The sequence below is a fragment of the Triturus cristatus genome, chromosome 12 (assembly GCF_964204655.1).
Source record: "Triturus cristatus chromosome 12, aTriCri1.1, whole genome shotgun sequence".
NCBI lineage: Eukaryota > Metazoa > Chordata > Amphibia > Caudata > Salamandridae > Triturus > Triturus cristatus.
Window position 1 is genome coordinate 132681928 of NC_140595.1, and position 21697 is coordinate 132703624.

Genomic DNA, 21697 nt, shown 5'->3' on the forward strand with positions numbered 1-21697 from the left:
ACCCTTATTGATGACTGGTTGTAAGTCAACCTTATAGACCAGCTATCCTAGTAGCATGGACAAGAGCAGTCTTTAGGCTAAACTCTAGAGGGCGTGTTAAGCCAGCTGTTTTACCACCACATTTACACTTTGAACACCACGTGAAAGGACACCACACAAGTTGTTATGAAAATAAAGGATATTTATTTATAACAAGACTACCCTGGCTCTTTATGAGTCAGGGAGCTAAGCACACTACAAAACTCTTATGAAAATACTTCAAGTTGCACAATTTACACAAATGCCCGAGGGGCACGAAAAACCATCTACACTAAAAGTGGAATGCGAATGGTTAGAGAGTCTAAAGTTACTGATTCCGGAGAGATCCGATTAGTGGGACTAAATGAAAAAGGAGCTGGACACTTGTAGGGCGAACCTGCGATGGAGCACCGAAATGCTCGAGTTACCTAGCACAGAGGCTGCGGCTGCGTGAGGTTCAGCAAGATGTCGGGAGTCCTTGTAGTCTCAGGAGCCTGAAAGAAGAAGTTGCTGGCAGGCGACCAGTGTCGATATTCGGAGGGATCCAAGCCTGGATCGGTGATGGAGTTAACCTGAAAGCAGAGGGGACTCAGTTCTTAATCACTAGCCAGTGATTGAGTTGGCACCAGGATGGCACCGGAGGTAGTCACCGTGATCAGGTGAGTGGGTGACGCTGGACTCTGCTGTCCCTCGGTGCAGGAGGCGTTGTCGGTGACCAGGCAGAAGGGGCGAGCTGTCCCACGAAGGTGTCTGCTGTCAGCGATGCTGGACCCAGGATGGGGCAACAACCCTTGGCAAAGGCAAGCCCACGCGGTGGAGTCAAGATGGCGTCTGGAGTGGACCAGGGGGGTCCGGGGTGCTCCTCTGTTGGAGGGGAGCCAAGGCCAGTCTGGAGCAACCAGACCAGCGACAGAAACGTCGTGGTGCGTCGTTAGGAGGGCCACTAGCTAACGGCAAGTGATCGAACAACGCGGTGAGCGGCAAAGAGTGGAAGGGCCCCCACGCAGATCTCGGGGATGCTGGGAGGCTGGTCTTCGGTGCTGGAGCTGCTCAGGGTTGGGGCTTCTCAAACCCCAGGAGCACTCACTCGAGGGTCCCTCGGTGGTCGTGCTAGGCAAGCGTCGTGCAGGTTTTGATGATGGCCGGTCCCGCAGGTCTCGTCACACCCACGAATCTCAGCTGGGCTGATGATGCAGGTAGAGGTCAGAGATGGCAGGGAATCCGGGTCTCGTCGAGCTGGTCAGTCTGGATCCGGAGGATGGACGTGCAGCAAACCGCAAGCGCTTAGGTGGTGCCTGCTGGTGCAGGGTGGCTACTCCTTAGCCACAAGGGAGAGTCTTCAGAAAAAGTCAAGAGTTCCTTTCGTGGAAAGTAGTTCAAGATTCAGAATTATCCAATTTGGGAAGGGGACCCGCTCCTACCTTTATTCTAAGAAAAGGGGCTGGCCCATGACTAGGTCCTGCCTATGGGTGGGACCGGGGGGGGGGGTGGTTACACCCCTCTCCTTTGTCCGGTCTCTCCCCGGCTCAGAGGCTGGGGTGCCCCTGGAACTGGTTCAAGCCGGCCTATGCACAGTGAGCACCGGGGTGCCACTTGCAGTCACCTTCCTCTCAGCCTTGCCTACCTGGAATACACAAAATCCTGTCTGGGATGGCGCGGGCACCGCCCCCGACAGGAAACCCTTTGTCCAAGCTCTCCCCGCTGGAAGGACTCCCAGCAGCAGGAGGTCAGACTTGTGTCTGTGGTGGCAGCATCCATTTTGTGATGCTGAGGCTCGAGTCAACTTTAACCGGGGTTCACAGTTACATGCATGTCGTGTCCCTCCAGAAGGGTGGAATGCTAACCCCGTCGCCAGAATTGGCGAGGGCCTAGTATCCCAATTCGTATGACACCTTACCCGACATGCTTTGATAATGGGATACCAAAGTTAGCAAATAACCGCGAGGATTATAATGCACTTTAAGAGTATATGGTACGCGTTATCCTGGAACAGCTATTAGGACTTGGTTCCGCAAGCTGCAGACGGGCTCAGCTCATGCCAGAGCACCATCTCCCATGATTCTAAGCACTCTGCCTTCAGGATTGATAAGGCCTGCCATAGGAGTGACTGATAGGAATACATGTGTCCATTTTAGGGTTAGATATAGGAATACTATACCTAAAGCAAAGGGTGATTACACCACCTTGCCCCAGCCGTCGTGCAGCCAGTTGTGTCAGATTTGGGTGGCCAGCCAGGGGTGGCATAATACATGCTGCAGCCCCTGGTAGGCCCTGGGTACACCTAGGCCCTGGATACCTAAGGTAAGCTGATACAGGGACTGATAAGGTGGCCCAGTTCCAATTAGTAAATGCACCTAAGGTACATGTGTCACTTTAGAGAGAGAACAGCTAGGCTGTGGGTCTGATTAGCAGGCCCACAGCCAGGAAAAGTCGTAAACCAATGAAGCAAAAAGCAAAAATCTGGGGTGATCATAGGATTGCAGACCCTACTCTCCTACACCGGTGGGTCAGGGACTACCCAGTTGGGCTAGGATCCCGTGTAGTGACCAGGGTGACACCACTTCTGTTCTGGGGGATCTCCGCGCACTGTCAGGTGGACAGGGGACGGGAGATCAGCGCCAGACAGACAGTCGCTCGACATATGTGTCATTTGATAGCCTCAGGGGGATGGAGTGGAAATCCCCAGAAGTCCTGGAGTGCCAGGCAATTATTCCACCAAAGGTTCTAGGCCGGAGGTTGGGAGGCCAGGTTCAGGATCAGCCTGACCTGAAGGGTGGGATGTCAATAACCAGCGTCCCGACCGGTTCTTCTTCCAGAGGTACCGCCCCAGTTGGTAGGGAGCAGGGCTCTGGAAGGGGGTGCAGAGGGCGGGAGAGCCCACCTCTGGCCCCGGTACAACCTGAGGGGTTAAACCCTGGGTTGGAATGGCGTTCTAGGTGTACCCCTCGCCGGAGGAGGAGGAACCCTAGGAGAAGAGGTGGGGGAGGAGAGCCTTCCCTGAGACTCCTGGTCCGCCTGAGGGTGTAGACCCTAGGCTGGAGAACCAGTGGCAGTCTAGTCCTGTCTTGCAGAGAGGAAGAGTGGAGAATGGCCGCTATGTGCCAGGGGTTACTACCCCCCACTCTGTGATTAGGCAATGACCGGTGGCACCTGGGTGGCCTAGGGCCTGGTCTTGGCCGCGGACAGCTTGGGAGTACCAGTGGGGTAGCCCAGTTGGTCCAGACAGTGGTGTTAGAAAGAATTCCATGGGTTCACCGTGGCGTAGACCAGAGGGTGTCCCTGCAGTTGCGGGCCCGCATCCGTGTTCTATCGCCCCAAGCAGGGAAGTCCATCACGGTGGTGATTGGTCTGCCCTGCGTTTTGGCTGGAAGGGGGTTGTGTTGGACTTGGCCCTTCTGGCAGGTTCACCCCTGAACTTTTTTGCTTTTTATTGGTGACTTGGTGTGGTGATTTTTAGTTTCTGCGCACTTTCCCTGTGTCCCAGAGGAAAGTGCGTGCGCATTCTGAGTGCATGTGGTGAGATAGGCCTGTCCTCCCATAGGAATGCATGGGGAATGTATGTGTCCCTAGTAGTTCCTGATGCATGGGGTGTGCCGGCCCGAGTTTGGTATGTGCGGACTCGTGTGATTGAATGCTGCGCGATGATGTGTGCGGCGTGCATGTACCTAGTATGGAAGTGCCACTTCTAGAAGTGGGCACTTCGGTGTGCAGTATAAAATGTGTGCCTTGTCGTGCGATTGGCTGGTTGAGGTCATGTGACGGGCTAGGGAAATCCCCAGAGTCAGGATGAGTCACCCAGTGGTGAATGGGGAGATCAGCAGCTAGATGGGTGGGAGGAGTACACCTGGGTCCTGAATAGGGCAGGGTTTTCCCCACACAATGCTGGCTCCGCCCCCTGTGGTGCGACTGATGACTCTGGCCTGTCCACTGAATAAGGAGAGGGGCTGAGCAAAACAAAGTGCTCAGGGACCAGTTGTAACTGGTTCGCCCCTTCCCTGCACCTTGAGACAAAGGATTTACTGTATAAAAAGGGGCTGTGTCCCCTTACATTTGGTGTTATCTTGCTGATCCAACTTGAGGGGGGCCTGCTGCTGCTGGGCGCCAGGAGAGACCGCCACTGGGGACTGCCTCCATGCTGGAGGGCCCTGTGAGCTGGCCCTTGGGTCCAGTCTTTGCCCCCCCCTGCTTTTGAAGACTTTGGCTGGACATGCTTTATTGCCCAAGAGCCTGGAAGCGCTTTTTACTTATAGCGCTAGGAGCGCTCCATTTGTGGCCCCAGCAGCGCTGAGCTCCGATCCTTAACAGGGGAACCCCGACGTAGGGATTCCCCCGCTTTTGCCGATTTGAAGCGGGTGCCCACCCCGCATTGCCGTGGTCGTTGGCGGGTGCCCACCCCGCTTATTGGTTTATTTCGTTGGCGGGTGCCCACCCCGCTTATTTGTTTTTCTTGCGAGGGAGCCTACCCCTCTGACGGCCGGAGAATCACCGCCGCGGCCAGGGAATCCCAGGAAGTCAGGCGGCCGGGGGCGGGCCTCCGGGACAACAGGAACCGGAAGCAGGAGGGCGGGAGCCTACCCCGCCTCCCACCGAAGACGCGCGGCTGGCTGAAGCCCCGGAGATTCCCCCGCACCGCCCGTCAGGCCGGAGGCTCTGAAGTCCTCTGAGAACAGCCCGGGAGAGCAGGAGACGACGCGGGAGTCCCAGGTGAGTGGGGCTCCACGCGGTTGAGGATTTTGTCCGTTCTGCCCTCTCCCTTCTTCACGCAGCGCCGCAGTTGCGCGCTGCTTCACCGAGGGGGCAAGTTCTTCCCAGGGCATTTGATGTTGCTGAGTCCCCCGAGTGGGACTCCCACGCTCCTGGGTGCAAATTAGTTTTAGAGCCCCAAAGGCTCCCACGAGGCACATTGTTCAAGAGTCCAGAGGGACTCCGACAGACGGGGCCATATTGGTCCTAGAGCGCGAAGACGCTCCATCGTGGGGGCATATTATTTTTAGAGCGCTCGTGGGGCTCCAACCCTCCGCATTGTGTTCTTCGAGCGCTGGTGCGCTCCAACGTTATTGGGGGCCGTATTCATTTGTTTAGAGCCCAGGGAGGCTCCAACAACTGCCCTATTTTTCCTAAGAAGGCACAGTGGTGCCCACGCTCATTTCTCCAGCTGCCCAGCACTTAGTGGGCAGCTGCAACGTTTAGGTTGTGCATTGTGCGCCTGGCTTGCGCAGCCTGCGCAGGCTTGCCCCTGACTTTGCTGAACAGAGGGCGTCCTAGCCCCTACCAGGCCAGTTGGCCCAGGGACTGCCACAGATAGTGGCTAATGTGAGTTTTTGCGCCATTGTCCCTTTCCTGCACCTCTGAATGTGTTTATGCGTCATGTGCTTTGCTTTACACCTCTGAATGTATTTTATGCATCCTGTGTTTATGTGCTTAGACCCCTACAGGTAGAGTGATACTTAGGTGGTTGTTTTTCTCCTAGTACAGGTGGTGCTGGTGAGGTCCTGATTCCCTGCGCAGTATTTTCCTAAGGTGGTTAGGGTTGCGTAGGTGGTACTTCTGGTTACCAGGAGTTACTGGTTGTGTGTTATATATGTTATTGTGTGCTATGTTCTAAAGTATTATTCCTAAGTTCTAAGAGTGCTAATTTCGGACAGTGGTCCATGTGGCCCTGTCCCCTGTACATATAATCCCTTGTAAATTCTGCCCGTGCCTGTTGGCACATTGTAAAGTGTGTGGTTTTATCTAATGTGTTGTGTATAATACAAAGGCTATTTTTATAGAATACCTTGTGTGGAGTTTCCTTTGTGGTGGGCCTTGGGTGTTGTTGCTGGGTGCGCGCGCAAACGCTTTACACATCGCCTTAGGGATAAGCCTGTCTGCTCGTGCCAAGCTACCAAGGGGGTGAGCAGGGGTTATCTTTGGCGTGTAACTCCCCAGCCCTGACTAGAGTGGTGGTTTCTGTCTGGCTTTGGCGCAAGCCCTATCCAACCAGAAATCCCATTTCTAACATTGAGGGAAGTAAAGAGAATAGGACGTGTGGAGAGTAGCTCCACATCAGTAGGCCATGTATAAAAGCTGAGAAATTAATATAGATTAGTTAATAGCCTGATGCCAGGTGCTGTCTTTTATGCAGAGTGTTATGCTTGCCAGTGCTGTGAAGAGAAACCAATCCAGAACAGGACAACTGGCGACGAAGGTGGGATCGAATATCACGCCTGCAGATAACGCAGGCAAGTAATATAAGAAAGTACCAGTGCTGAGGAAGCACAAATTACTTGCAGCTAGCATGCAGCATTAAAGAAAAGTAGGAATTATCTGAACTACAAGCCATGCATGCTGCAGCCGAGTGGCGGCCATTTTGAAGTCAGACCAAGTTGAGACAGTCGACTGAAGTCTATGGGGTGGCCATGTTGAAGTCAGGCACCCTGAGACAAATCCACTAAAATCAATGAGACAGCCATATTGGAATCAGGCAATCCAAGCCTAATTCAATGAAGCCTACTGAGACAGCCATACTAAGGGCAGACACCAAGCCAGGTTGGCTTTTGAAAGGAATACACATAGCTGGGGGCATCAAAGCTGGAACAGCTCTACAAAGAAAATGTGATGCTGCCAGAAAGAATACAGTGATCACCTTTGAGTGAGCTTTTCCAAAATCAAAGAAAAACAACTATACGCAAGACCTCTACCGAAGAGGGCCAACAAATAATACATAAAGTATAGTGAGCAGTCTTGTGGCATTATCATACTAGCACATTCCACCATCATGTCGGTGGGAAAAGAAACACAAAAATCTAACCCCTGCATTGAAGTGCCACCCCCTGTGAGACAGACGGGCACCCAAGGTTTGGGTCCCAAATGGAAACGGTGGCTGGAGTCACTGGATGAATTTTTTGCAACAACCAGTGAGCGAAGAGACGAAAAACGTCTGCTACTACTACTTCAGCTGGTGGGGCATGAAGGCCGACGCCTAATCAGAAAGTTTTCAACAAAGGACACAGAGACATATGAAAAACTCAAAGAGACACTATGTGCCCATTTCAACACAAAGAAAGAGGTGGTTCAAGAACGCCTCATCTTCAACGCAGCACGGCAGGAACCAGGTGAATCATTAAAAATTTCATTACAAGGTTACAAAGTCTGGTACAATACTGCAATTTTAATACATTCACAAATGAGGAAGCAATTCGACTCAGGGTAATTGAGGGATGTTCAATACCAGACACGAAATGCAAGATCCTTCAAAAGCAGCTCTCGCTAAAGGAAATCATTAGGAGGGCCGAAGCTGGAGAGCGGGCCAAAGCAAGAGAATTGCACCTCAATGCAAGAAAGGAAAACAAGAAAAATTAGATGTTTTTCATGTCAGTGAGTAAAGTCCAAGAAACCAATAGAGCCAGAAAGAGTGAGGGCAAAGACAGACCAGAGGCAAGATATCATGATAGACAAAGTGAAATGAAATACTCAGATTCAACAATACAAAAGGCAGTGGAGGATGGCAAACCAAAGAATGGGACATTCCGGGATTGTGACAGCCAAACTGAAATAACTTCAAGGAGTCATTCATCAAACTTTCCAGAATATTCTGAAGAAGCATCAAGCAGTGGGACAGATCACACAAATGGAACAGACGACACCATGCCCAACAAGCGTGAAGAAAAAACAAACTACAGAAGATTGGGCAATTCACACCAACTCTGGAAACCGGTATACAAACACACCGGAGCCACCCACTGTTTATCGAACTTCTTAGATTTTTCTGAAGAAGCATCAAGCAGTGGGATATATCACACACATGGCACAGACGGCAGTGCGTCCAACAAGCGAGAAGAAGAACCAAACCACATAAGACTGGGCAATTCACTCAGACACCGGAAATGGGTATGCAAACGCACTCAAGACACCCATGACAATAAGGAGAAAACTGAGAGGAGACAATTAACATCACATGAGAGGAGCAGAGACAAAATGCACTGGGGCCAAAAAATAGAAATAAACACACGGCTATCAAATTATCCCTCGTTGCAAGAGTACATAAGACACTTCGAGAGATGTACCCAAAGGAACGTCCCAAAGACAGCTCCGACTCAAGGAGCAGTTCATCACAGTCCATCAGCTCAAGAGATTCACCAGTGAGAACACACCCAAAAGGACTTCCTCAAAAGAAATCAGAAGAAGATTCATCTGATTCAGAAAGCATGTTTGCACAATCACTCAGGTCAACAGAGTCAAGATCAAGAAAACGCCAATGCCGTCAATCACCCAAATGCACATTGGAATCAGTGAATGTTCTCCCCGTTCAGAGCAAAACATCACATGCCGATGACTCAGAACAATCACTAACCCCACAACGCAACATGTCATGTCAGTTATATTCACATCAAGACATGAATAATATACCTTCACCTCTGATGGGGACAGCTCGGCTGACTCAAAGAGCTTGCAGAATAAGAACGAATGTATGGGACATTACCCAAAAATGTTGGGAAAAGGCTGCCTCATCACCTTGTAAGAAAGGCAGACATATGTTGACAGAGACATGTCATTCTCAAGAAAATGGGGATGAGAAAAGAACATGCATATGCCCGGATGGTCAAAGACTTCAACATTCCCAAATGCAACTGGGAGTAGGAGAGTCAAATAGAACAAGTAAATGGGTCCCAGAGCCGACCCTTGTTCTCGTGAAGCATCGAAACAACAAACACCTTTCTCAACAGAAACCCTACTCAACATCCACAGAGCTAACAAACCAATCAAGGAGCCCAAAGGATGCACACCTCACCAACGAACACTCCCCGCAACAGACATCACCCGCAACATCTGCAGAACCGCTCAACATTCGCAGAGCAAAGAAACCAACTACAGAGCCCAAATGATGCACTGAAGAGATTGACTGAATTTCTTTGTAATTGGGTGGGAGATGTCATGTCTTCTAAGAAAGGACGTTGTATTATAAGTAGGTCAGCAGAGCTAACAAACCAGTCAGGGAGCAGAAAGGATGCTCACCTCATTAACGAACTCTCCCCGTAACAGACATTACCCTCAACATCCGCAGAACCACTCTCAACATTTGCGGAGCAAAGAAACCAACTACAGTGTCCAAAAGATGCACTGAAGAGATTGACTGAATTTCTTTGTAAGTGGGGGCGGGGGGGGGGGGAGATGTCATGTCCTCCAGGAAAGGACATTGTTATATAAGTAGGTCAGCGGTCCAGCTGATCCAGACAGAAGTGAGATGCCAGGAACTTCCTGGGTGGAGACAGGAAGTACTAGTTTTCCCTCTCACTACATTAAGGGAAACAGAGAGTATAGGACGTGTGGAGAGTAGCTCCACATCAGTAGGCCATGTATAAAAGCGGAGAAATTAATATAGATGAGTTAATAGCCTGATGCCAGGTGCTGTCTTTTATGCGGAGTGTTATGCTTGCCAGTGCTGTGAAGAGAAACCAATTCAGAACAGGACATCAGGCTCTTAAGATTTAGGTTTTTTACTATTCTGGTAATTCACAAGTTGCTGTATCACACTATGGAATTTTTTAATAGTCTCCAGTATCCCTTGTATACTGTAAAAGAAACCAGATGAGGAACTGAATCTCATTAAGTTCTTTCTTTTGCTGCAGTTATGTTATTGTGATGGGCTATTTGTCACTGATATACCACGTCGATATTTTGCAGACTCAAAAGCCTCTCTTTTTTGTCAATATGTTCTTCTCTCTTTCATCTTCTATCTAAAATCCTGTTCCTGAAGTATGTAGCAGAGAAATAAGTTACCCACCTTCAGTAACACTCTTTCGCAAGGATAATCGATCCGACCGCAGAGCCCCACCTTGTGAATGCCCGGGTGGCAGACTGGATCCGAAGATTGTTTTTTTAGTAATTCCCTAGTATGCCACTAGGTGGCATTGAGCAGCTTCACATCAGGTCCGTCCCACCCTAGAAGTGATATTGGGCCCCTATATAATCAAAACCTCTGCATGGGACATCAGTTTCTTTCTGATATCTGTCTGAGCTGTGGGACGCGGAGCCCTAGAAATCAGATTGTGTCAGTGTGCTGATCTCTAGTTTACATTTTTTAGTATCAGTCAAATTAGTCCATCCCACAAAACTTGGAGGGAGGGTCGAGGAGGAATCTGGGGATAGATAGATGTCACAGTTTTGCAGATGTCCAAGATTCATGGTAGCAGCTTTGGTCAAAATAACCCAGAGGCCTTCCTGAAGCTGTTTCTTAGCCAGACCATAGAAGATCTTTATACAAAGAACAGTCTATCTGGAGATAGTCTATTTCTGCACTGAGCTTCCCTTTATTGCCCCTGAGAAACCCACAAAGAGCTGATCATCCACCCAGTGATATTTGGTTTAACAAACATAGAAACTCAGAGCTCTCTTCGGTCTGGGCCATGGAGTCTTGCTCTCCTTCCTTGGATAGATGAGGAAGAGCGAAGAATATCAGCAGGGATAGAATGCTCAATGTGGAAAGGCATTACAGCCTTTGGGGGAATGCTTCCCTGGTCTCGCACTAACTTGTCCCGAAAGATGGTAATGTATGGTTGCTGGACAGAAAGTGCTGGCAACTTACTCATGCGACGCCCTGACATGAGTGCAATGAGAAGCACTGTTTTAAATGTGAGCAGGTTCTGAGGACAGTTGTGCCTCTGCCGAATGAGGTTCAAATCAAGTGTGAGAACCAGATTGAGGTTCAGCTGGTGCATCAAAAAGGGTATTGGCAGGAACATATGGATCAGCCAACCGAGTCCTCATGTCTGAGTGGTTTCAAGTTGTTGCTGCGTGTTCAAGACGGGGCACGATTCACAGCTCTAGAGAGGAGTCTGAAGGCAGTGCCTGTCTTTCACAGTGCCTGGTAGTGGGTCACAAAGGAGTTAGACTCATCCAATTCTTGGCCTCTGCTGAGAGCACAGAGCAATAAAGTATATTTGTCAATCGGAATTACCATTTTAGGTGAAAGTGCGTACAATTGGTACACAAATACTGATGTCAAAATATTTGCACCAAAGGAAAAGAAATGCAGTGTCTCTGTGTATGTGTGTGTAAGAGAGGGGATGGGGGAGAGGAGGGAACAAAAGAAACAATGCAGAAGGAGAAAATGAAAAGAAAAGGCAGAAGGTGAAGAGTGAGGGATGCAAATGAAGACTTCAGAGGATGATGTGAGGAGAAAAGAGTGTAAGCAGCTAGCACAGTGGAAAGAGATGCGAAGGGAAGAATACTCATTTATATGATATTGAGTACAAATCTGTGCTAATAAGCACTGGCAAAGTCAAATGGTCTGTCATATTTTATGTGTTTTTTTCTATGATATTTTTGGGCTCACTAACACCAGAGGCATTCAAATACTGATTGGGTGCACACCTGGAAAGCTTACGTTTCAGGCCACGTCCATAGTCCATAGTACATTACATTAACTCCTCTCTTATAAAAGATTTCAAATTACCTTTATTTGGTCACAACCCGTGTAGAGACCCCATCCATCTTTTTCATCACATGTAAAGCAGTAGCTCAATTGTAATGACGTGTTTAAAAAAAGTACTACTTTGGCCTCTATTTTGCTGCACACTCATCAGCTATCAAACTACCTGTCAGTAGGCCCAAGAGATAGGTCAGTGAGATGAGCGTTCATCACTTGATCTGACTGGTTATTGGCAGGTTATTCTTTTACCCTAGCTAATTCCAACAAATAACCGTGGTACCCTGACCAATAAATGTTTTGCGAAAGGATGCGAAGGGTGAATGGGGGCCCCTTTTTTTTTTAGGGTGCCCAGGCCTATTTTTTATCCCAATTCAACCCTGCTCTTCTTCCTCTGTGTGCTGCTGGCTTCACCCCTGTTTTGTCATCCCAAGAGCTTCTCATTAGTACAGCTGAGATGGGTATTTTTAAGGGGGTGCATAGAAAGGAACGACTGTCTATATTGAAGGCTGTCTCGCCTTCAATGCAAACCTCTTTTGGTTTCTTTGACTATGAACGCTGGCGAGACAGCCTTCATTATAGTCCTTCCTCGCTTTCTGGCCACAGACACTAAAGACGGGCTATAAAGACGAATCCATTGCCAATCAACCTTTATTTGACACAGAAACAAAAAGACGAATGTATCAAATTCATGGAGCCCTCACTGTAAAAAGCATTTTGTTTCTCTTTTTGAGTTTATTGTTTGCATTTTTAAAGTGTTAGCACACTAAATCAAGGCCTATTGGCTGTGTCAATGATAGTTACTTAATGACTTGGAGCTGCAACAGAGGGATGAGAGGCTGGGTGTGTCCTATTGTGTGTGCGCGCGCGTGTGTGTCTGTGTGTGCGTGGGTGCGTGCGCGCACGGGCGTGTGTGTGTGTCTGTGTGTGTGCGTGTACGCACGTGCGTGTACGCATGTGCGTGTGTGTGTGTGTCAGACACTGTAGACAAGAGTTCTGAATGCCCAACATACCTGTTGCGACGGGGCGGACAAGCACGTAGTTCAGTCTTATAACAGGGCAAACAAGCTGTTTAGATTTGGATGGATCCGGAGCTGGTTTTCTGTGACACTTGAGCATGAGTTTGTCATCCTGTTTCTGCAGCAGCACTAACAGATCTTCCAGGAGCAGCACATGCACATCTAAAGATGGAGAGACAATATAGACACAAAGACAAAAGAATAGTTTGCCATCAGATCTGAGATTATAAAAGAGCAAACCTGGAAAGATACAGACATGTACATTTACCTTGCTTGGCTATTTCCATAGCACACACAGCAATCAATCATATCTTTATTTTAAATGAATAGGTGTGCATTCAACTGCAGATGTTCACTTTGCAGAGAAAGAGTGACAGGAAAACAAATCACTCATCAATGTGAGAGGTAGGTGCAGGATGGGCAGGATGAAGAATGGGTGTTCACTTTGAGAGAGAAAAGCCAGTTTCTTCATGCAGGAAGCTGGCTCTGTATACACTATACCAAAGTAAGGTATAGTTTGCACAGAGTCCAGTGGATCCCCAAAGGTAGGCAGAGGTTGAAGTAGGGAGTACCATACTCTCAATTTGTGGTAGCGTGTGCGAGCAGTAAGGCCTTATCAGAGGGTAGTGCTAAGCATTTATTGTACAACTCAGAGAAGAGATGATTTCACACACTCAAGGACTGAACTCGGACCAAATTGGTTTGTTTAAATATATTATTTAGTTATATTTATTTTCTAGAACCAAGCCAGGCCTGGTACAGGTAAGTATAGTATACTTTGGAAGCATATGCAGTTTAAATACAGTTTGAATGCAGTGAATTAGTTATTGTAGAATTACTTTATATCTACAGATAGTCAGGTTTACTTTGCAATTACTTTTCTTACACAGCCAGGTATCTCTAGATGCAAGGCTGGTGCACTTCCTGAGGGAAAGAAAAATGAGACAATACATTTTGCAAAGTTATTACAGATTTGCAGTACTAATCATGAGCCACATTTAGTCCTGAGAAGGCAGAACTGGGTTTACGGGTCTGTAGGTAAGTTACAGTCAAATGGGCACTCGAGTCACACTGCCAGCGGCACAGGGGCAGCGGGTTGCAGGGACCACATGTTAGCCAAGGGCTAGGCACAATTGTGGGCTTTTAGACTGCAGCAAGCAAGCCACCAGACTGGGAACAAAAGCTTCTGGGGTCGAGGTCAGTGCTGTATGCCCAATGGCCAACACAAGAACTACACCATCAGCAGCACAGGAGTAGCTGGGTTTAGGATGCAGTCTTGGCTGAGGCTGCAGACTAAGTCGCGGTTCCCTCGGAGTCGGTCAGCTGCTGTTGAGGAGAATGGGGGCTTTGGGAGTCATCGTACGGTAACTGCAAGCATTTGGAGATGGAGTTGGTCAGACGGTCATAGTTGCTCTTTCTGGTCCACTTCGGTTATGGAGTCGGTCAAGGTGTCACCTTTGGTCGCGGTTGAGGGGACCTTCAGTTGTTGGATGCAGGTTTGATTTACGAGATTGTTGAGGTTCAGGGGTTACTAGGATCCAGGCTAGGATAGCTCGGAGGAGCTCCTTAGGGTGTTTATTCACTTGGACACGGGTCGCCGGGAGCAGAGTGGTGGAGACTCACAGAGTTGGCCGGAGTCAGAGTTGGTTACTTTTGAGCAAGTCGATGCTCATGGGAGACAAAGTCCTTTTTAGACACAAAGGCAGGGCAGATTCTCAGGGTTTTCGAGGACTGCTGGCTGCAGGACACACAGAGGTTCTGTTGGAGGATTCTGAGGTCGGGAGAGGCCGGTATGGCTGGGGTCAAGTCAGTTTGTGTGCTCCTCTTCTCCTCTCTGCACAGCTGTTCGGTCCTTCTTTTCGGCTCTGATCTGTGGAGGCAAGGTTCAGGGTTTCCCCTAAATACCAAATTTAGGGAGTTACAGGTAAGTACAGGTTAGGACTAATTGGTCCCTTTTTTGGGGTGGCTACACCTCCTATTATGCCACCTTCCAGTGGGAGGGGGAATAAGCCTCTCTCTGGTTGGCTAGGTCTTCCATCTGCAAGATGGCAGGGACTGAGAGTTGTGCTTCACCTCACCTCCCCCACCTAAGGGGTGGGGTTGGCCTAGGTGGGGACACCTCTCTTCTTAACTTTGTTTTCGCACTGATTCTCCCGCCCAAGGTTTGGGTTAGCACCAGTTGGGGCAACTTGCTCGGAGCAGCAAATGGCTGGGGTAGCTCACAATGGCGGCAGGCCTTTGAAGCTTCCCCATTATGGACCCTGCCCATCCTGGGGGAGGAGGCTTGGCACCTTGTCCCAGGATGTGCTTTGTTTCAGGACCCAGAGAGCAGCAGGCTTTCGACCCAGGGGTCCAGAAACATGTCTGTTTGGTGGCAGCTGGGGAGCAGCCACTCAGCCAGGACACTAGAGTTAGGTTGTTTTTCAGGAGGCATCTCAAAGATGCTCTCTGAGTGCATTTTTCATTAAAGCCCACACTGGCATCAGAGTGGGTTTAATATGCTGAGACATTTGATACCAAATTTCCCGGTTTTCGGTAAAAACCATTATGTTGCTGTGGCATTCGTAATAACAAACTCCCAGACCATATACTCTTTATGGCAATACTGCACTTACAATGTCCAAGAATTGACTTAGCCTCTGTAGGGGTACTGGTCTCATGTACCGGTACTCTCACCACTGGTATAGTGCACTCAGCTAGAAGGGTGACTTATCTAGGCCAGGGCAGTGGGTTGTAGGCATGGCACACAGAGATGTGTGCCATGTCGACTCTTCACTTTGTTCTGCTCCAAAACACGCAGCCTGCAAGGGGAGTGTGTGTTTGTGAAGGTACAGGATCGCTAACGGTGGCACAATAAATGCTGCAGCCCTTTGAGGCCTTCCCTGGTCACAGTGCCCTTGGTACCTATGGTACCTCTTACAAGGGACTTACATGTGGCCAGAGAGGTGCCAATTGGGTTTTGCAACATTACAGGTTTAGGGAAAGAACATAGGCCCTGGGTACCTGGTTGGCAGGAGCCCGGGGCACACTTAGTCAAAATACATCAACATTTAGGCAAAAAGTGGGGGCAACCATGCAAAAAGGGGCACTTTCCTATACTTCCTAGTTATTAATATTTGAGATTGTGTGCAAAGAGACCTTTTACACACATGTTCTGGGTAAAAGAAAATAGCCAAGATACTGTATAAATGGAAGATGACTTGCAACATTTATTGTCAGGGTTAACTAAAAAAGTGACCTTGATCTTTGTACCTGAAGACATTTTGGTCTGTCTCAGTTTGTGATCTTTTCCACATTACTCTTAGCTTTGATTAGCTTGTACAGTTTCTTTCAACTGGTAGGAGGGGGTGAGGTTGTGTAGGATCTCCTTCAGATATCACATCTTACCACTTCTTCCTCAGTATTAGTGTAACATGCACAAGCCCATTTAGACTTTCCACTGACATCCACATAATTTTGTTTATGATTTGCTTCAGTTTGTCACTGTAAAATCCTAGTTCAGAACTAACAAATGAATTGAACTGCCCATATAAAATGTTTTTGGTGTCCATGAATGAAAGACAACCATCAGGAAACCTTAAGAGAAACAGTAGCTCACTTCAACATCTCAAAATCCAGTAATGGATCAAAGTTAAAAAAATGACTCCTAGATTCCTGTTTTCAACAAAGCCTTTGATAACAGTGACCACCAAATTTATTGAATGGGAGACCTGGTGTATGAGAGAAGGGAACTGTGTCCAAGAGGTGTATAGTGTTTCCTCTCTGTCAAACTTAATATGTCTGTGAATCAAAAGTTTGTGAAAGAACCAAAATTGTTGCTCATGGATAGATTTAGTGGGGAGCATTGTAGCATATGTGCCATCAATGTTTTTGTGAAGACTGCTAGTCAGAAATTGTTGTTAGCAGTTCACGGGGCTGAGGTCTGATGAATGAGCGTATAATCCATAAGCAACATAGGTGACTTGAGCACTAGCATTGCTGTGAAGAGGAGCAAGGCCCTTTTTTAGCCAGACTGGAGAGAAACTGAAGGCATATGAATAGTCTCTCTCTACAGTCTTCATGGAAGGGAGGCATTTTGAATGTTAGCAGCCTTCATCCGAGTATTCTTTCAGAAGAAGGGAAAAAGAGAACTCATCTTGGGGTACTTTAGTATTGAAGTATTCTTTACATTAATATTTCTATATAACCAATTTTCATTTGTGTTTGTAACACTAAGAAACTGGAAAATATAAGAATGCAGTGGTTTGAAGGGCAGTCCTATCATTATGGTGATCAGACTAATGCAGGTGGTACACTAGGGGGGCTGATACATTTAAGGCCCTTCACAAAGGCTTTTAGAATAGGTATCTTGAATAGAACATCTTCCCTATTCTGCATTTATGCAGCAATAGCTTCTAGGTGTAAGGTGGCAAAGAGGTTTATATCTGAGGTACCACCATCGCCAAACATACGTGAGTAGGGCTGGTGGGTGGAGTTCCCACTCATGGACTTGTGGCTGCATCCTGCTGAGCAAGTCTGCAAAGTCGCTATCCACTCCCAGAGGAACTCTGCCTGGAGACACACAAGGTGGAAATTGCCCAGTGCCAAATACTCTGAGCTAGTGCTGATAGTTGAGAAAAGTATGTTTCACCTTGTATTTGCATGGAAAATAAGGCAGTCATGTTATCAGTTCAGAAAAGCCCCACCTTGCCCTAAATGTCCGGTACAAAAGCTTTGAGGGCTAGATGTATGGAGAAAAGCTCAAGATGTTTTATATGAAGAGCATGATGAGGTAGACACAGATTATGGAATGTCATGTTGTTCAGATGTGCTTACGAACTGGCGAGAGATGAGGCTGTGGTAATGGTCAACTGTGGTACCTGGTCTGCGAAGGGCCTGCCACACAATAGATTGTTATTGTTACACTATTGCAGAGATAAATGGCTGCTGGCCCTTATCAACACTAGATCCTCCCAGTGACTCTCTGGTTATGGCCGTTGTTCCAGGAGGCATCAATATTTGCACTGTGAAAGGACAGAGTGGCTGAACAAGAGGCAGTAGCTGCTGGAATGCAGCCACCCTTTGCTCGCTTCAGTGGGCTTTAACCGAGACTGCATTGAGGATTGACCAAAGAAAGTATTAGACCTGAAGTGGTTGTAGGTGGGACTTGGTAGCATAGACTGTAAAACCTACTTGGTATAGCAGGAAGATTGCACCATGGGTGATGACTCAGCAGTCTTGTCTGCTTGCAGTCTTGATCAACCAGTCATCAAAGAAGAGGAATAAGTGAGTCCACTCCCTTCTGAGTTGAGCAGCTACCACAGCAAGACATTTGGTGAAGACTCTTGGGGCTGTGGTGACTCCAAAGGGCACCACTTTGAACTAGTAGCTCTGACCATTTACCATGAAGCAGAGGTAGCATTGATGGGCCAGAGGGATGGGGGGTGAAAGTAGGCACCCTTTAGGTCTAGTGGGGTCATAAAGTGCCCTGGCTAAAGCAGGGAATAATAATAATAAATTTATTGTTTAGTTAATAAAAACCGTAACAATATAACATTTGTTAACAGTGCGTGGTACCTATGAGATCAGTTAAAAAGTATTATAAAACAGGTGCTTTTTTCATTAAGTTTTGAGCCGTTTCCTTGTGCAAATAGCCAATGTGTCAGTAAATTTAGGCTGTTACCTGGAATTAGTTCTGAAGTGCCGTCGTACTAGTAACTTAATATTAAAACATACATACTTGCAATTTGATTATAGATAATATAAATTATGTACAGAAAAATTTGCATTAAAGGGAGCGATTGTGTACAGCAACAGCGGGGTGAGCAGGCAAGTTCATTGTTCGTTCAAAGGGGCTATCTTGTAGCTGAAGTTAAGTCCTTAAGGACTAACTGAGACAAATCCGTATCTCATTCGGAGTTAGGAGAAACGTTGATGATTTTTTAGTCAGTTACCAGGTTTTTTAGCCGTTTTTGTTCAGCAAGCGTTAAAAATGTTGCTAGGCAGCAGTTTAACTGAGTGTTTTCTGGGTTAAAACATGCTAGTACCGCTTGTCTCCTTGTTCGAATACCTATTATGTTGAATAGGTTTTTTAGGAGTTTCTGCCGGTCTTGAGCCATATTTTTGCATAGGCAGATTAAATGTAAAATGTCACCTTGCTTAGCTTTGCACAGGCTACAGGAGTCTTGACCTATCTGCCGTTGCCATGGCGGAAGATGTTGGGCACAAGGCAGAACTCCCAATCTGAACCTCATAAAGCTCATTTTTACTGCTTTAGAGTACCCCTGATTAAAGTATGTTTGTGGGGTCAGGGACTTATATGTATACTGAGTCATCCAGGCATGGGCTCTATTAGAAAAGGTTGCCTTGTCTTCAATCAGTGACGCTTGTTTGATGACCTTCCAGGCTAGTTTTTTAAAAGCGTAATATCCAATTTGGGTTTCCCAGAGTTCCTGTAGTTTAGTGTATTCTAAGGCTGACTGAAGGTAAGCTCTGGCTTGTGACGTATCTCTGAGTTGCAGTTCTTGCCACAGCAGACTGTTAAGCATGTGGGATCGAGAGCTTTTGATCTTATACCAACAAATGATATATTATATATATATATATTATATTATATTATATATAGATATATATTATATTATATATAGATATATATTTTAGCGCCAAGACGCCTACGGGTATATGCAGCGCTTTACAAATATTAAAAATAAATAAATAAATAAATATATGCACCTTGTCTAGCAAGATCTTGTCGCAGGAGCCCGAACTCCAACCTAACCTGGGCTGGAGAGATGTAGTTCGGAAGACAAAACATTTGTTTGTAGGCTTTAACCTGGAGATTGTCTAATTGCTTAGCATCTCTGCCCCGCATTGCTTCACTACCGTATGCAATTGTGGGAAGAAGTTTTGCCTGGGCTACCTTTAGTAAGGGGGTCAGGAGCGGCCCCGTGAGTTTGTGCGCAAGATTTTTCAGAGTTATGGCCATTAACGTGCCCTTTCTTCTTTCCTCCTTCATCTGAGATTTAAACAAGCCTCCTTTGTCTATTATTACTCCTAAGTATCTGTACTCATCTGCCGCATCAATTTTTCTGTTGCCGAGGAACCAATTTCTCTGACATATTTTTTTGTTTTTTTGGATTGTCATCGTTCGTGTTTTTTGCAGGTTTATCCTTAGATTGTTCTCTTCTGCGTAGTTCTGCATTGCCGTCAGGAGGTTCTGTAATCCAACGTGTGTGTGGCTTAGCAAGACTACATCGTCTGCGTACATTAGGTTGGACAGTGTAATCCCTCCTAACCGCGGGGAATGAGAATTACAGGCATTAAGTACTTTTGGCAGATCAGCCAGATATAGATTAAACAGGGTTGGTGCAAGCACACAACCCTGCTTCAAGCCTTTTGAGGTGTAGATTTTCTTGGAGACGTGACTACCATCGCCTAGTTTCACCTGCACCCAGGTATTAGTGTGTAAAAGCTTCAGCATGTTTACCGTGGGTGCTGGTGCACCCCATTGATCCAATTTCCTCCACAGTCTGCCTCTATCCACACTGTCGAATGCGGCGCTAAAGTCAATATATTACAGATGTAATGGTTGCTTTGAGATTTTGGCTGCGTCGATTATTAAAGATATTGTAAGAATGTTGGTGGTGGTACTTGTTGATTTGCGGAACCCAGTCTGATTCCACGGTATAGTAAGACTAGCCTCTGCCCAGTTTGTTAATTCTTCAAGTATTGTGCCAGAAAAGTATTTTGCCTCATTATCAATCAAAGCTATTAGGCGATAGTTGTTCGGATCAGCCTTGTCCCCTTTTTTATGGATTGGTGCTATGATTGACCCTTTCCAAAGTTCTGGTATTATTTCCAAACTCCTGATGTCCATGAATAAAGAACAGAAAATGTCCACCCAGGCATCAGGCTTAGCTTTGTAGAGTGCCGGAGGAATGCCATTCGGGCCTGGTGCTCCTTCTCTCCTTCCTTTTCCAATTTGTTTCCTTATTATTTCCAGGGGGTGATGGCTGGCGGCACCTAGTTGGCTGTTTTCGTTGTCTCCAAGATCTTGGTTGCTCAGATAGGTTGAGGTCTGGCTAATATGTGCTTGCGGCATGAGAAAGCTTGCTTGATTATTGCCAGATGTTTCAATGGGGTTGTTAAAATGGCTTGACAAGTAGTTTATCCATGTTGATTCTGTTATGTTTGACCCAATTCCGGTGTGATATGGTCGGATGATTCCGTTGACTGTTTTCCAGAAGCGACTACTGTTGTTGCGTTTTATGTCGCATAGTAATTTTGCCCAGTGGTCATTCTCAGAGTCTCTTTTAATATGCCATTTGAGTTTCTTCAATTTTGCCCTTTGCTCTTTTAATTTTGTTCGAAGAAAAGTATTCCATGGTGAATATCTTAAGTTGCGCAGGGCTGCATTAATTGTTTTTTTAAGAGACTTTATCTCTAGTCGGGTTTTATTCGAGATGTTGTTCTTATTTCGTGTGAACTGTAGCTCCCGGGTGTTGTTGTTGTTTTTTGCTGATTGACTTATGAGTGAGTCGGTGAATTTTTCCCAGGTTTCTATTTGATTTCCTGGGCTTTCAGCTAGTTTATTAAAGAGTTGGATTGCAGCGTCAACTTTACTGGCTATATTTGTTGTTGTGCAATTAATCCTCCGTAAATTAGAGGTATGAATGGTCTCCTGAGTTGCTTCTGGCGTGATTGTTTTTGAGGCTATGCAGGTTATGTGGAATTCTTGTGGGCGATGGTCACTGTCGCCTTTATCCCCCATTCTGAACCCACCGATGTATTCAAAAAGTGCAAGATTTACAAAGGTGTAGTCCAAGATGGAACTGGTTGTTGAGGAGTAATATGAGGCTACAGGTGGAATGTCATCTGAGAATCTGCTGTTTAGTGCACGCAGGTTTAAATGTTCCAAATCATCTAGTAGGTAATTATTGAGCAGGTTCTTCTTCTTCTGCTGTGGAACGTGTTGTTTAGAGATATTATAAAGGCCTGTTTGCAGCACTACCTCATATCCCTGAGCCGAGCCAATAAGATGTTGATTAAAATCCCCAGACAAAATGATCAAAGGATTATCTGATGCCATATAAATTTCAGTCACATGTTTCACTAACTCAGTGGCATCTTTTGTTTCAGGCTAAAGCAGGGGGATTACCTCCTATAGAATGATAATTTGGGAATGTTCTGAGAGGATGTGTCTGCTGAGAGGCCTAAGCTCAATGACGCCTGAGGAAGTTGTCGTTTTGGGGCATGAGAAAGTACAGGGATTAAA

At 46.8% G+C, this 21697-nt stretch overlaps 1 protein-coding gene across 1 annotated transcript in view; it reads right to left on the minus strand.

The window, feature by feature from the left end:
• Positions 1-21697, minus strand: part of LOC146772886 (rho guanine nucleotide exchange factor 11-like) — a 247522-nt gene that overhangs the window by 130330 nt on the left and 95495 nt on the right. Inside the window, 1 exon segment of the mRNA XM_085637041.1 lies at positions 12439-12606. Coding sequence (XP_085493167.1) covers positions 12439-12606 — 168 coding nt within the window.